The sequence below is a fragment of the Centruroides vittatus genome, unplaced genomic scaffold (genome assembly GCF_030686945.1).
Source record: "Centruroides vittatus isolate TY-2023 unplaced genomic scaffold, ASM3068694v2 contig_2104, whole genome shotgun sequence".
NCBI classification, from domain to species: Eukaryota; Metazoa; Arthropoda; class Arachnida; order Scorpiones; family Buthidae; genus Centruroides; species Centruroides vittatus.
Genome location: NW_027121305.1, coordinates 301257 through 316161, shown reverse-complemented (window position 1 = coordinate 316161; position 14905 = coordinate 301257). Strand labels below are relative to the sequence as shown.

The 14905-nt window shown below is 33.6% G+C and overlaps 1 protein-coding gene across 2 annotated transcripts in view; it reads right to left on the bottom strand.

The window, feature by feature from the left end:
* RanGAP (Ran GTPase activating protein) overlaps positions 1-14905 on the bottom strand; it is a 55811-nt gene that overhangs the window by 4387 nt on the left and 36519 nt on the right. For both annotated transcript variants that reach the window (XM_067265145.1, XM_067265146.1), the window contains exon 14: positions 4177-4271. In XM_067265145.1, coding sequence (XP_067121246.1) covers positions 4177-4271 — 95 coding nt within the window. The remainder of the gene's footprint in view (positions 1-4176; positions 4272-14905) is intronic.

Genomic DNA, 14905 nt, shown 5'->3' with positions numbered 1-14905 from the left:
TGTAATGTGAAAATTTTTACAGTATGAAATAAAATTATATTTCTCTTTTTGATTAACTTTTTTGCGCATTTAAATACATTTTCTAGTGTAAAAAAGTCTGAGGATTTCGGATCTGTTGTTATTTTTTTCCTATTTCACGTGAGAAATGAGTTTTAACTAAAAATCTCTTACATCTTATAGGTGTCCGGATACTTGTGACATAGTGTATTTTTACAATATCGATATAAATATGCCAAATACTGATACTGAATGATATATCAAAGAAATTTCAGTATCAAGCCCAATATCAATAACAAAATTTTGTGCAAGAAAGGACTACAATGAGTACTTTATCCATTCTCCACAGATGCTTTATTTCGTGGACAAGTTTTGAGTATTACTAATTTTTTTCATTATATATATTCTGTATGTTGAGTGTTTGGAACAGCAATGTCTATGACGTATGTGATTTTGTTTTGTCTGTGATTAAAGCTTAATCATAGTATATTTTGTGTGAGTTGTTCTATGGTTCTTAAGGGTATAGTAGTTTGTGTTTGTGTGCAAGCATTTGATGTATTATATTTTGTTACTTGGTTATATTGATGTACTATATTTTACAGCATATAAGATGACACTTTTTCCAAAATGGAGGGCTGAAAAAGAATCACTCATCTTAGGATGCATCCACATATTTACTATTTGTTAGCAGTTTATCACTTGACTTGACGTGTGTGCACACTAGGGTTTCTCATTTCCCGGTCTTTTGCTTGTCCCGGGATTCCGGGATAAAAGTGAACCGTTTCCCGGGATCCCGGGACGAAATTAATTATTTTTAAGATATACAAAATATCATGAAATCAAATGATATAATTATTTTTCGTTTTTTAAAGTAATTTAATACGTTCTGCAACCTCCAAAATCATATTAATAATGCTGTGTAAGATATATATTAAAAATTACCTTTGAATTACGTAGAAATTTTCACAAATAGAAAAAATTTATTAAAGTTTGCTGAAAACTGCATACAACAACAAAAAAATGACTTTGAATTGAGTTGAAAATTTAAAGAAAAATGAATTTAGATCAAACTTCTAACTTAGAAGGTAATTTTTGATTTTTTAAATAAAATATAATACAAAATATTGTAAATTTTTATAAGATTTTAAAAAGCAAAGACGGTCGATACTCCGATCACTCGATCTAATACTTATTTTAGTAATGAAAAGTCTCGCTACCGAGAATGCCTTTTCCGATTCAATTGATGTGATTGGAATCGTGTTTAATGCATTTAAGAGAAGACAAATATTATGTGTTTTTCACCTCTATCCCGAAAGATTTCTAGTTCGTTTTCGAGATTGTAGTACTTCTTTTGTTCTGTAGTATTCTTGATTTGTCTACCTCGACTACTTTAATAGAAACATCATAGCCCAATAATTCGGCAGTTCGTTTCTCTTTAATAATCAGATTATGAAGAAAAATTTCTTACTCTCTGACTTTGTACTCGTTTGTATCCTTGCCCAATTTGGCGTTACACAGTCATTGAAGCTACTGGGCATGGTTAAAAATTAAGACAGCGTAAGCACAATTATTCCAGATATTACAGGTTCTGACAGTAAAGAATTTTCAGAGTCCTGCCACAAATAAGCTACGTATTGATTATTGACCATTTGTGACGTGCCATAACGAGCAAAAATTTAAAAAACTAATCAGCAGGTTTAAAATTAATAAATACAAATGTATTCTGACAGTTTATGAATTAATTATACTTTCTATTTGCAAAATTTCCTGAACTTTAACACAAAATAAGAAAAAAGTAAATTTTTAAGAAATTTGTGGGATTTCCCAGGTTAAAAAAACAACCGGGATCCCGTGATCCCGGAATCCCGTTTGAGAAACCCTAGTGCACACATTCAATTATTTACTGAACAACAGTTTATTGCATATATCGGGGGTCAGCAACCTTTCAGCACTGTCGTGCTGAACGTAAGTTATAGTGTTATTCCAAGTGCCGACGTGATTCTACCAAGTTTATTATATATGTTATCAAAATTAGTCCGGTTATAACGGACTTCAAAAATGTATAATTTTGAAGTTAAGTCATTAATTGAGTTACCTTCTTACATGCATAATGTAGATGGCAACATGGAGTATAAATGCATGTGGTGTAATAGAAATATACAAACAAGAGATTTGTTTTTAATGTACCACGGCCTTTGCTAAACTGTGACTTCCATTTAAATGTGTAATTAACAATTAAAATATAATTTTTGCTACATTTCTATTCAATCAGAGTGCCACTGAAAATTGTCTCGTGTGCCACGTTTGGCACACATGGCATAGGTTGCCTATCCCTGGCATATATGAGATCTAGAAAATGGACAATTTCTGCCACTATATTTATAGTTACGAGTAGTTTATATCTGTTAATGAAAAACAGCCTTCAGTAGGCTATAGATAATCTCTACTACAGGGATAGCCAAAGTGGTCGATATAACATTATTGGGAGGTCGACGCGGCTAGGGGGTCAATTGAAAAATTGAAACTAAAAATCACAAATATAACTATACATATTATTATGTTTTTGAATATTGTTTTAATGAATTTAATAGCATAGCTACCTGTCAACGTGTAAAATGACTACGAATCAAGTTGCACAGGACAGATGGACCACCCAGCCGCCCCACTGTGGGCCTGGATAAACCCATAACGGTCTTGCTGAAAGAGGCCCTCTTAGTGCCCACAGGGCAGATTTAAGAAAAGAAAAAAAAAAACAGATGGAAATTGCCGAGTCCATCCTCCAGTTCTTACATAGTATATATCAAGCATTTGCAAGCTTGTATCTGATTTGCAGTATACCAACGTTAACCCGATTTTACGCCAAACTAGTTTAGAATTATTATTTAAGTATATTAGCGGTTAAAATAAAATTAAAAGGCAATTAATTAGATGAACAATATTTATTCATCTAATTGATATTTTACTGTTGACACTGTTTCTTTTATATACTATATACTTTTATATACTTTTGTTTGCTTTTATTCAAGAACTACTGTGAATCAATAACTAGTGACGTTAAACAGTGGGCGGCCTGCCGGCGGCTCCCCTCCGGGAAAAGTCCGTCGGAAGCACGAACAGTCAGAAGTGCCGCCATTGGGGTTACCTAGTACACTTTAACCCACCCATTAATATATTTAACCATTAATATACTTGAATAACAATTCTAAACTAGTTTGGACTGACACGCTTACGCCAAACTAGTTTGGCCTAGGCAAAACTAGTTTGGCATAAAATCGGATGTTGCGGGTAACATATACATGTATACAATAAATGTAAAAAATGTAAAATTAAAAGAAATGTATTAAAATAGTAAAAGCTTTATTTTTTTTTTTGTTTTGCTTGAAACACCAACTTTTTGGTTGGGGTCAACGCAAGGTTTTGAAAAGTAGGGTGTCGACGATCAAAAATGTTTGGTGATCCTTGCTCTACTAGTCCAATTCTCAAATAAAAATGTAATTGTTTAATTTAACATATATTATTATTATTATTATTATTAACTACAGTATATCTAAGTAGTTTTTGCATGTATTCATGTAGAATATTTTAGTGGTAAATATTTTAACTGTAAATGACTTCTTTTCAATTCCCTCTTTTTCCGTGATAAATAAAAGTACCCCCAATTTTGGAAATGTGCGAAAAAAGGGTCTTAAATTCAAAAGGAACACAGTATTATTACAACAATTTATCTTCATTTTTGAATAGATCTTTAATGGAATCAATTTAGTAAACAATCCAAACATTTGGACTAATCTAAGGATTACCGTATTTTACAGACTATAAGACGCACCTGAATTTTTGAGGCAATTTTTTGAAGAAAAAAGTGTGTCTTATGGTCCGTAAAATACGGTAAATGTTTTTTCAGATGGGATATTACTATACCAACGCACATTAACATAGAAAAAAAAAATCACTGAAGTATAAATGCCTAAAAAAGAAAATACCTTTACCAGTATATTTAATATTGATGTGATTAAATATTTAGTTCACTGGTAACGATGCTTTGTTTTTCATGCATTTATACTGCATTCTTAAGGATATATTTATTATAATAATATGTAAATAATAAAAAGAAAAATTAGAAATTATCGTCACCAATACATTAAAGAAAAACATATACACACGCTGAATTAAAATACGTACTTTAATTAGTCCCAAGTGCACTAATAAAGTGTTTGTTAATAACGGTACTGTGTTTTTCTCTTCTGCTTTTTTGAAAGCTTTCGAAAGAATTTTATCTGCAATAAAAAGTGATTCGTTATTAATAGAACATATTTTTAAAATAATAGTAAATATATTCATAAAGATTGTATTATAATATAACCCGACTGTTGCACAAATCAGACTAAAAATATTTCAATAAACTTATCAAAACATCCTAAAAAGAAAAAAAAACTGCTAAACTCAGTACTATTGTAATTTGGAAACTGGAGGTAGGTAAATATCAATGTATTATACAGTAGATTCAGTAAGCGGGATGTCAAAAATGTCTAAGAGCACGGCCATCTAGATCGGTGGTCGGCAACCGATGGTCCGTAGACCGCCGATGATCCGTAAGAAAATTCGGGTGTTCTGTAGAGAAATTTGGACATTGATCAACTGAAGGTTAGGCGAAAGAAATGCAAAATGCTTAGTTGCTTTTTACACTCATTGGGGGTTTCTATTCGAATATAAAAACCAAATATGAAGTGACTGTTATTGATAAATAACGAACAATAAACAATATTGTGAGTGCGATTGTAGTCCTTTGTAGAAAAGCGCTAAGAATCCACAAACTTATTTCAAACAAGCAGAGACGAACTGTAGGCTTGCATTAATTTGTTATAATTAAACACGCGAGTTTCATATTAATATAGTAAAATTGAACTTTTACGATCATTATTCTACAGATTTTGTATCGCTTAAATTCACAATAGTGGTCCGCGGGATTCAAAATTGCGAGTTTAGCGGTCCGTGAGGTCGGAAAGGTTGCCGACCGCCGATTTAGATAGACGAGCTCGGTGAAGTCAGTGAAAGGGTAGCTAGATGGCATGGTATGAGTCGTCATAAAATTTCTTCGTGAATCCATCTACTTTACAGGCTGTTGACCAGAAATTGAGGGAAAATGATACACTTTTCTAAAGTATCTTGTTTATTAACAACATGAGTAGTTATATGTATTATTCTTTTCGTGTTTCTTTGAGAATTTAATACAGTAGGACAGTCACTTTGGCTAATTAGTGACTATGTCAAAGTGTAAAAGAACAGTTCTTTTTCATTGAACCAAAACTCCTAATAGCAAACAAAATTGAAACCAGATTAATGGTAAAGTTGTTAATGAACAATTGCAATGTTAACAACTTTTCATTTGATAAAAGACAATAAGAGAGAAGAAAAACTTTTTTTGTTTTCATATTTAAAAAGAAATAGTAGTCAATTCATTTCTTTAAATTTTCTTTGATGTGACTGCAACATTCCTATCCTCATTGACTCTGATGATGGAGCGGCATGATGACATTTTTATGATTATTATTCAATCTCTCTGCTTTCCGGGAGCATAATTTTGTGGATGATAATTGTCTCATAAGCATGCAAAATGGCAAACATTTCTGCAGTGTGCACAATGAATAAATGCTGATTTTTACAATAAGAAAATATCATATGTCACTGTAAAAAGACACAGTGGAACCTCATTTAACGAGCACCTCGCACAGTGAGTATTTTGCATAACGAGCAAAACAAACTGTAAAAATTTGCCTCACTTAACGAGCGACAAAGAGAGGAGAAGTCCCGAATTGTGCGCATGCGGCATGCTCCATCAGTCTGTGTTTAGCACTCGTTCCACTAGCATCTTAGTGTCACTTGCGATCACATATTTTTCCAAGCTCGTGTTCACACACATTACTTATAAACATCAACAACCATAGCCCGTTATATAATAAACACGCCGAACGATATGCCGAATTCTTGGGTCGTTAAATTTAATGACCGATTCCAAATTAAATTTTAGAAATGTCCGAATTAGAAATTAACTATTTATAATTATTAAATTTAATACGAGATGGAAACATAACTGCCTACCTCTAGTCAAATTAATTAATTTCTAATATTTAATTATAGCCTTTACATAATCCAAGAATTTGGCATATCGTTTGGAGTGTTTATCAAACATATTAGCTGCAATTTTTTTTTGTTTCCGCAAATCGAATTCTCGTTCCAGGACGGTTCATTCCGCACTAGAAGAAAAGATGATGATGATTCACGCTCCTTAACAGTGTATATTGTACAATTTTTTTTGAATAAATGTTATACATAAAACATTTGAGCATTTTTTCGGCGTGGAACGTATTATCGTATTTTACATTAATTTCTATGGGAAAAATTGTTTTGCATTACGAGTAAGACTTTGGAATGAATTATGCTCGTTAAGCGAGGTTCCACTGTATTTGATTAGTGTTTGAAAACACTTCTCCATCAACAACTAATTTAAAGGAAAATCATTCGTGCCATATTCACATTTAAAAATATCAGAACACTTAATTTTTTTTCTACTGCATTTGCAACTTCTGAAATTGATAAAGAACCCTTGGCTGCAATTAGGTCTTGATTTTGAAAGATACTTTTAATTTACGTAAATTTTGTAATATTGTCGTGCAGTGATTCTTCTGTAGAACACATTTCTATGCTATTGACGCTAGCGGGAGATATCAAAACCACCTTTTTGTTCTTTAGTGAACGAATTACAGACACATTTAGGTTAAACAATGACTTTGTTGCCAGTGTAAGTATGAACTGTACAAAAATATACAGAAAATGTTTTATTTTTAAATAAATATTGTTAGGTAGCATTTGTTAATTGCATTTGACATTGACTTGTTACTTGAAACAGATTGATTTTATTGTTTTATTACCCTGTTTATTGTGCATTTGGAGTTTTATAAAACTAAAAAGTTCTTCTCTCTGACAGTATAATAAATTTAAAAATACCAAGAATAAAGCGAAAATTATAGTTTGAGGAGGGAAAACAACGATATCATAAAGATTCGAATCACTAACCCCACGAAATGGGCATACCCCTACTGAACCACTCTACAAATGATGGAATTTCTAAAGGCTTTAAGTGATTTCAAATTTTTAACCTCAATTTTCTCCTTTAATTTTGAGTATTGTGCCTTAGAGCCGCTGCAAACTACAGGAAGCGAGAGCTAGCGTATGCTCGGTTGCGCTCCCAAGCCCTGCCTTTTTTCCCCATGATGCTATGTGCCATTTTTGCTAGGTAAGCTACGCAGACATGAAGCAGCCGCAAACTACACAACGTTTGCTCGCGCAAAAATTTATAAAAATATTTGCAAGTATTTTATTTTAATAGTTAAAGACTACCTTCATACCCCCACCCAAACTAATTGCCAAAAAAGGCCCTCTCAATACAGACAGGGTGGAAAGAGTTAAAAAAAAAAAACCCAAACTTATTCTACTTACAATGCCTCGGTATAATATTGTAATTTTAAAATGTCCGGGTCAGCAATTTTGAAAAGGTGGCAACTTAGCGATCTATGTGAAGACGTGTTATCGTGCTTTTCTCTCTGAGCTAGGCGTGCTGGCAGATCGTTAATTGTATCGTGTAGTTACTTGTTCGACAAAAAGTATGGGCAATTGCGAAGATAAAATAGATTATTCAGTGTGTGCCATCATAGTAGCGTCGCTGGAAAAACAAAACGAAAACAAACGGGGTAGAAAGCAGGGGCCTACCAGAACATGGATTAAAAGACAAACAGATAAAGGGGCCTTCCTGAATTTAAATCTAGAGTTGAGAGGCGAGGATGCCACTTCATACAGGTACGTTGGCTAACGTGGCAATTAACAAGACGTAGGGAGTTTGATGCCCTTTAAAGCACAAATCTAATTAACAAATTGCATGTTTATTTCCAGGAGGTGGCTACGGCTAACAGAAAGCCAGTTTGAGCATCTTTTGCATGAAATTTCCCCCAGAATTCAGAAGCAAAAGACAAAGTTTGGGGAGCCAATATCTCCTGCTGAGAGACTCACTGTTACACTCTGGTTTCTAGCCACAGGAATTACATTTAGAGGTTTATTGTGGGAATTCAGAATTGGTAAAAGAACAATATCCTACATAGTCATGGAAACATGTGCAGCTTTGTAAGAGACCTTAAAATATACATTTCAAGTGCCAACATCAAAGGAACATTGGATGGCTACTTCCAAGCACTTTCAAGATCGGTGCAATGTGCCCCATTGTTTGGGAGCAATTGATGGAAAGAACACTGTGATAAAGAAGCCCATCAACAGTGGTTCTCATTACCATAATTACAAAGGAACAGAATCCATTGTTCTTTTAGCAGTTGTGGATGCAAATTACACATTTTGGTAAGTTGATGTGCAAAAGGTAAGAAATAAGTCTATTCTGGACTTCCAATGCATTGTTAACAATAACGTGTATATCAAAATAGAAAACAAGTGATAATAATTAGTAGATTTTTAATTAATTTAATTTTACCACGGGCTAAAAGAATTTTCTTTATTTTGATTTTCTAGATATGTTGATGTTGGCACACAAGGCAGGATCAGTGATGGAGGTGTGTGGAACAAATGCAACTTGAAGGAGCTTATAGATGTAAACGCTCTTGACATACCTCCAGCTCATCCGCTCCCACATCAAGACACATGCACTCCATATGTCTTCTTAGCTGACGATGCTTTTGGCTTGAAACCATATATCCTCAAACCTTATGGTGGAAATGACTTGACTCTGGAAGAACGGATATTACAGGTTAATGCATGTATTATACCAGTAGGAAAAAGATTGATGGTATAAAAAAAAAACCTGTGATCTTGGAAAATTGATAGAGCAATAGTTGGATTAAACGTATTTTTTTAATTGTTTTTAAAATTTCATGTGGCCGCCAAGTAGTGGAGACAGCTTTCGAAATTTTTGCAAACAGACTACGGATGTTTCTAAATCCCATACTGTTGCAGCCAAACAAAGTGCGCACATTAGTACTTGCTGGTTGTGCGCTTCACAACTTTTTAAGGAGCCATGAAAGCACAGTATCACAGCCAGTCAATTATGTGGACAGAGAAGATGTGGAAACGGGTATCACTGTGCCTGGTGCGTGGAGGAGTCAGATTCCTGTACAGCCTGGGACAGATATACATCTTCCACAAGTGGCCACCACCTACTCGAACTTTTACAGCTCAGAGGCAAAAACTGTGAGAAACAACTTCAAAGAATTCTTCATGTCTGATGTTGGATGTTTACTGGCAACATCATTTTGTGCAGATATTATGTGCAATTGAGAGAATTAAAAATAATATAATAAAACAAACATTTATTGCTTTAACAATTGGTCCTTGATTGATTGTAATATTTGAACAAAATGCCCTGTATTTCATATTTTGCTTCTTCCCTCAAGTTTTCACTAATTTTCATTAAGCTGAGGGTGACGTGGTTACCGAAATTTTGTTCTACACATGCTGAGGGGTTGCTGGGCTTGTTTGCCAGGTAGTCTACAGGCCTTTTATACAATTCGGAATTAAGAGAGAATGACACATGCGATGTCTTCTGTCGCTTTCTTTTATTCTCTTGTCCTTCATCGTCCATCGGATGGGGACTAGACCACTGGCTGTTTGATGTCGATGGCATTACCGAATGACTTCCTGAGTTCATTGAGTCATGGCTACTTGCTAGGGTATTTGGCTCCATGCATTGATTTACGGTGAAAGATAGCTCTTGGAATCACTTGCTTCAGTGCACATCAAATCTTCTCTTTCTTCTGTAACTATGGGTTGACTACACTTGTTCTGAAATCAAAACCAGCACTGCATTAAGGCATGTGCACTACATGTTGTAGTGTACAGGTATACCTCGAGTTACGTCATTCTCAATTATACGTCGTTTGCCAAAAAAGTATATGGAAAAATAAAAATCAAGTTTAAGTCATTTTATTCGACTTTACATCCGTCCGCCATAAATATTGAAGTCGTAATATCACTAGAAAAGCATTAAAAGCACATAAAATCATATTAAAATATGTATACATTTACAGTAAATGTTAATATAATCATCATAAATCCCAGAGAACGAAACACGAAAACATCTGTGTTTCTGTGTTGTCGTCTTATTTAGCAGTCTTTAAGTGCTCATTATTGGCGTTTTTCACCGTAGTTTCGACTTACGTCGCCTCTCCTGGAACCAATTACCAACGTAAGGCGAGGTATACCTGTATATGTCTAATGACCATGTTAGAATGTGATATTCGTACATCAAATTCGTACAAGGCGACAATCGGTGTTCTAGGTAAGCAACTGTACTGTTGCCACCGTCATATCACACATTTACGTAGCCTTCATTATGTTCGCACTTACACTTTCAAGGGAGGTGCTGAGGCTGATGGTATCCTCGCTTTTGTCTGCCTGTAAGGAGTCTTTCGGGTAATCCATCTGGTTGAAGTGCAGAAATCTGATTTTGTGCACATTATTGATGCCCACTCCAGATGACTTTGATTTTTGCAGCTTTGACAGTTCCCTGTTGTATGCATCCTTCATATTTTTGAATTTTTGGCTAAGGATCTTGTTTGCTGCAAATTATAATGGAAATGTTAAAGTTGTTATTTTCACTTTGCTAGACAATCAGTTTGTTAATTGGAATATGACTGAATAGATTATAGTCTATTACATCATACATGTATATTGGCTATTGTATCATATACATTTATGTAAGCACGTAATTTGGAAATGCTGCTATCGCTGCGACAAACATGCCTTATGTATGCAAGATACTATATAGGCTATAATTTATTTCTGACATCTTCTAAACATAATTGCAGTAATTTTAAATTACAGTCTGTTACAAAAGTATAGGTACATCACTTAAAAGTCTCTTAAAAAATTAATTTATCATAATAATAATTAAAATTATCACAACTAAGGTGAGATGTCATCATTCTTAACTGTCATGGTAACTTTTTTGAATGTTTCATTGAATGTTATATAAACATTTTCAACAGTGCCTCATAGAACTGTACTTCAGGAACAAGAAATACTTAAAATTTATTATTTGAGTAGTTCAGGCAAGTCTCCGAGGCAAATTCCTGCAGCTGTAAATAGATCTACGAATGCTATTTGAAATGTTTTCTAACAAGGTAAAAATTATGGGCATAAATGTTTAGCGTTTAGGAGATGAGAGCCAAATTTTGAAGCTTATAACTAATAAATATATGTCAACAAGACAAGCTGCTGCTGAATTACCAGTAGATGTATCTCCCGCAACTGTTTGGAGAACTTTGACGACGTAAAATATTTAAAAATGAAGTTGAAACCACCGTTAACTGCCAAACACGAATCGATGCATTTAAACAGGGCTAAAGACGAGATGGGATGGACTGGATGGCAAGAAATAATGTTTAGTGATGAGAAGAAGTTTAATTTAGATGGCTCCGATGGGTTTTCATATTGTTGGCATGATTTAAGAAGAGAAAGCGGAGTTAAAATAAGCCGGCAACAAGGGGGTGAGTCTAATGATTTTGAGTGGTTTTGGATGGGGAGGTAAAACTGATTTAATATTTGTTGACGAAAATATGAACTCAGAAAAGTATCAAGAATTATTGTATAATAATATGATTACATTTGGTGCATTAATTGCAGGTCATAAATGGAAGTTTCAACAAGCTAATGCTCCCATTCATGTAAACAAAATATTCATTTAAAAAAGAAAATATTGATGTAATCGACTGGCCTTCGAGTAGTCCAGATTTAAATCACATTGAAAATTTATGGGGGATTTTAGCAGATATTGTTTATCAAGAAGGGAAACAATGCGAATGTGTAAATCAATCGAAGATTGCAATGATAGATGCGTGGGATGAAAATAGGGATGAATAATAAAAAAAGTTAATAAACTCCATGCCTAACAGAATTTTTTTCGAGTAACAGTAGCCAAAGGAGGTGAAACCAAATATTCAAAGTGTTAAAAATATATTTAAAAATTAATTTTATGTGATTTTAGAAACTGTAACGAGTAAAAAGTGAAAAACTGAAATAACTTCTATTATATTACTGTTAAAAAATAAAAAAGCTTTGAAAATGATATTTTTTTTAATTGTTTTAAAACTTATAAAACAGTTTTCTATTAAAAAAATTTAAATAGATTTTAAAAAAAACACAAAATTTGTGGTGTTCCTATACTTTTTTAACAGACTGTATTGTATTACTAACTGAGCAAATTTGACTAAATTGTATTACTAAATATACTAGCCCACAACAAATAAAACAGTCTACTTACAAGTGATGTTGATTCCATGTTCAGAAGCTAAAAGCTCTCTTAACTGTGTCAGTGTGGAATCCCTCTTGTTTTTTTTTGTAATAATCTTCGCGATGTGGATTCCACAGATGTGTATTGGCTATAGAACAAAGATTTTATTATAGCCTACACTTGTAATCAGTCGGTTTTCGTTCCGAACTTTGAAACGGCATGAGAAAAACATGCCTACTAGTTAAGCCGAAAACTATTTATATACAAAGTTTATACTATTTTCTTTTCAATACTGAATGTATCAGGTCAGTCCATAAGTTCATGCGTATTTTTATCTACAAAAAAAGCAGCAAAAAATTTTAATTAAATTTTATTTCAATGTATAATGTATTCACCATTATTTTGTACAATTTCTTGCCATCTTGATGGTAGCTTTTTAATCCCGTCTTCGTAAAACGATTTCGATTTTGAATCGAAATATTCAGAAATGGCCTTTTTTACATTGTTCTCATCCTCGAAAGTTTTCCCTTTTAAAAAATTCTGCAAACTGCAAAAAAGATGATAATCACTGAGAACAATATATGGTGAATATGGTGGATGAGGTAAAATTTCCCAGTTGTAGCTTTCAAGTTTCTGTACAGTTATTTTTGCAGCGTGTGGTCTGGCATTGTTATGCTGCAAGAGAACCCGCTTTCTGTTCACTAATGACGGTCGATTTTTTTTCAATTTTTAATTTAAACGCTCTAATTGCTCACAATACATTTAAGCCGTAATTGTTTGATTAGGTTCTAACAGCTCAAAGTGAATTACACCTGACATATCCCACCAAACAGACAGAAGAATTTTTTTGGATGCAACCCACCTTTTGCAGTCGGTTTTGGCTGCTTGTCGCGATCCATTCGATTGTCTTTTTCTCGTCACATTATTATAGAGGATCCATTTTTCGTCTCCAGTAACCAGCCTACCAAGAAAAGGTTCTAAAGCAATACGGGATAAAAGAGACGTGCAAATGTTTACACGTTGTTGTCTGTTAGCTATTGACAGTTTGTGTGGTATCCATTTTCCTAGCTTTGAAACTTTTCCGATTTGTTGTAGGTGTCTATGAACAGTTCCGTGGAATGAATTTAAACGTTCCACAATTTCAACAACTGTTAAAGATGGTTCTGCTTCAATTAGTGCAGAGAGAGCATCATCGCCAAAGTCGACGGGTCTTCCAGTACGAGCCTTGTCCTCCACACTAAAATCATTGTTTCTAAATCTTTCAAACCACTTCTGCGCAGTCCTTGCACTAATTACAATTTGATTATGTACAGTATTTATTTTTTTGGCTGCATTTGTAGCATTCTCACCACTTAAAAATAAAAAGTATAAAACATGTCTTTTATATTCGTCGGTTACTTCCATTTTAACGAAAATAAACAACTGAAATGTTCACAATTCTGAACAGTATTATATAAATGAGATCCAATTTAACACTTCAGTGTAAAAATTATCACATAAGACTGACATTTTTAACAGCAAAACAAGATTTTTCTCAAGGTCATAAAAATGCACATGGACTTATGGACTGACCTGATATTAATCATGTAATTTACTTACATCGATAAAATTCTATAATTTCTTTTTCGTCATGTGGCATGTTTATGTATTCATCCATTTTCCCCTGCTCTCGTTGTTGAATTCTGTGAACAGCGAGAGTACTCTCGTATCACTGCTCTAGCAAAGGAAAAAACCATGAGAGCAAGAAGAGAGGGGCGGAGCCTTCGACGTCATCGGCTGTGCTAGAGCACATTTGCTAGCATTTTCCTCTCGCAAAGCACTAGTTTGCGGCGGCTCTTACTGCTTGGCACGTATTGGTCGATAGAGATGCACTATAACCCCACAAATTTGATCAAAACGGTGACCCCAAACGTCACCGTTTTGTCAAACCTCGCAAGTGCAAATTTTGCAAAATATCTAAATATTTGATATGTTTGTTTTACTTGTTTCATTTTCTGGACAAGTTTGAAATAGTACTGGATAAACCAGGAATTCATAAACTGGGATTAACCATTTTCCCATTCATTCCAGATAATTAATCGTCTATTGTATTACGAAATGATCCAAGTATCAAAGTGACAAATTGAAATATTATCTACAGTTTGGAGTGACTTGCCATTAAGAGCGCAAAGCTTAATCATCCAAGAACGGTGAAGATTAATTCTAATGTCAGGATAAAAATTGTAGTTAGATGACTTCAAAGAAGTGTTTTAATATTCTAGCTACTTCAGCTTTGATATGACAAATCTTAGACTTTCTAATGGCTCTCCATTTTAATCTTATGTAAAATGATGTCACCGAAAATGACTGAATTATTGATATGATTTTGATGTAGAAACATTGTATGTCAAATCATTTTACTAATTAGAATTAATTTAATTCCAACAGTAAATTTTAAATTCCATTCTGGGTCGTTTGTTTCTTCCAAATGTTCTAAATTAACTGAATGATTAATTTAATTTAACTCCAGTTATTAAATTCGACATGAGAATGATATCATTGACTACTTTTCCATATTATATCTATAACTTGGTAATATTTAATTTATATTTAAATACACTTTGGGAAACCGCACGTTTACATGTA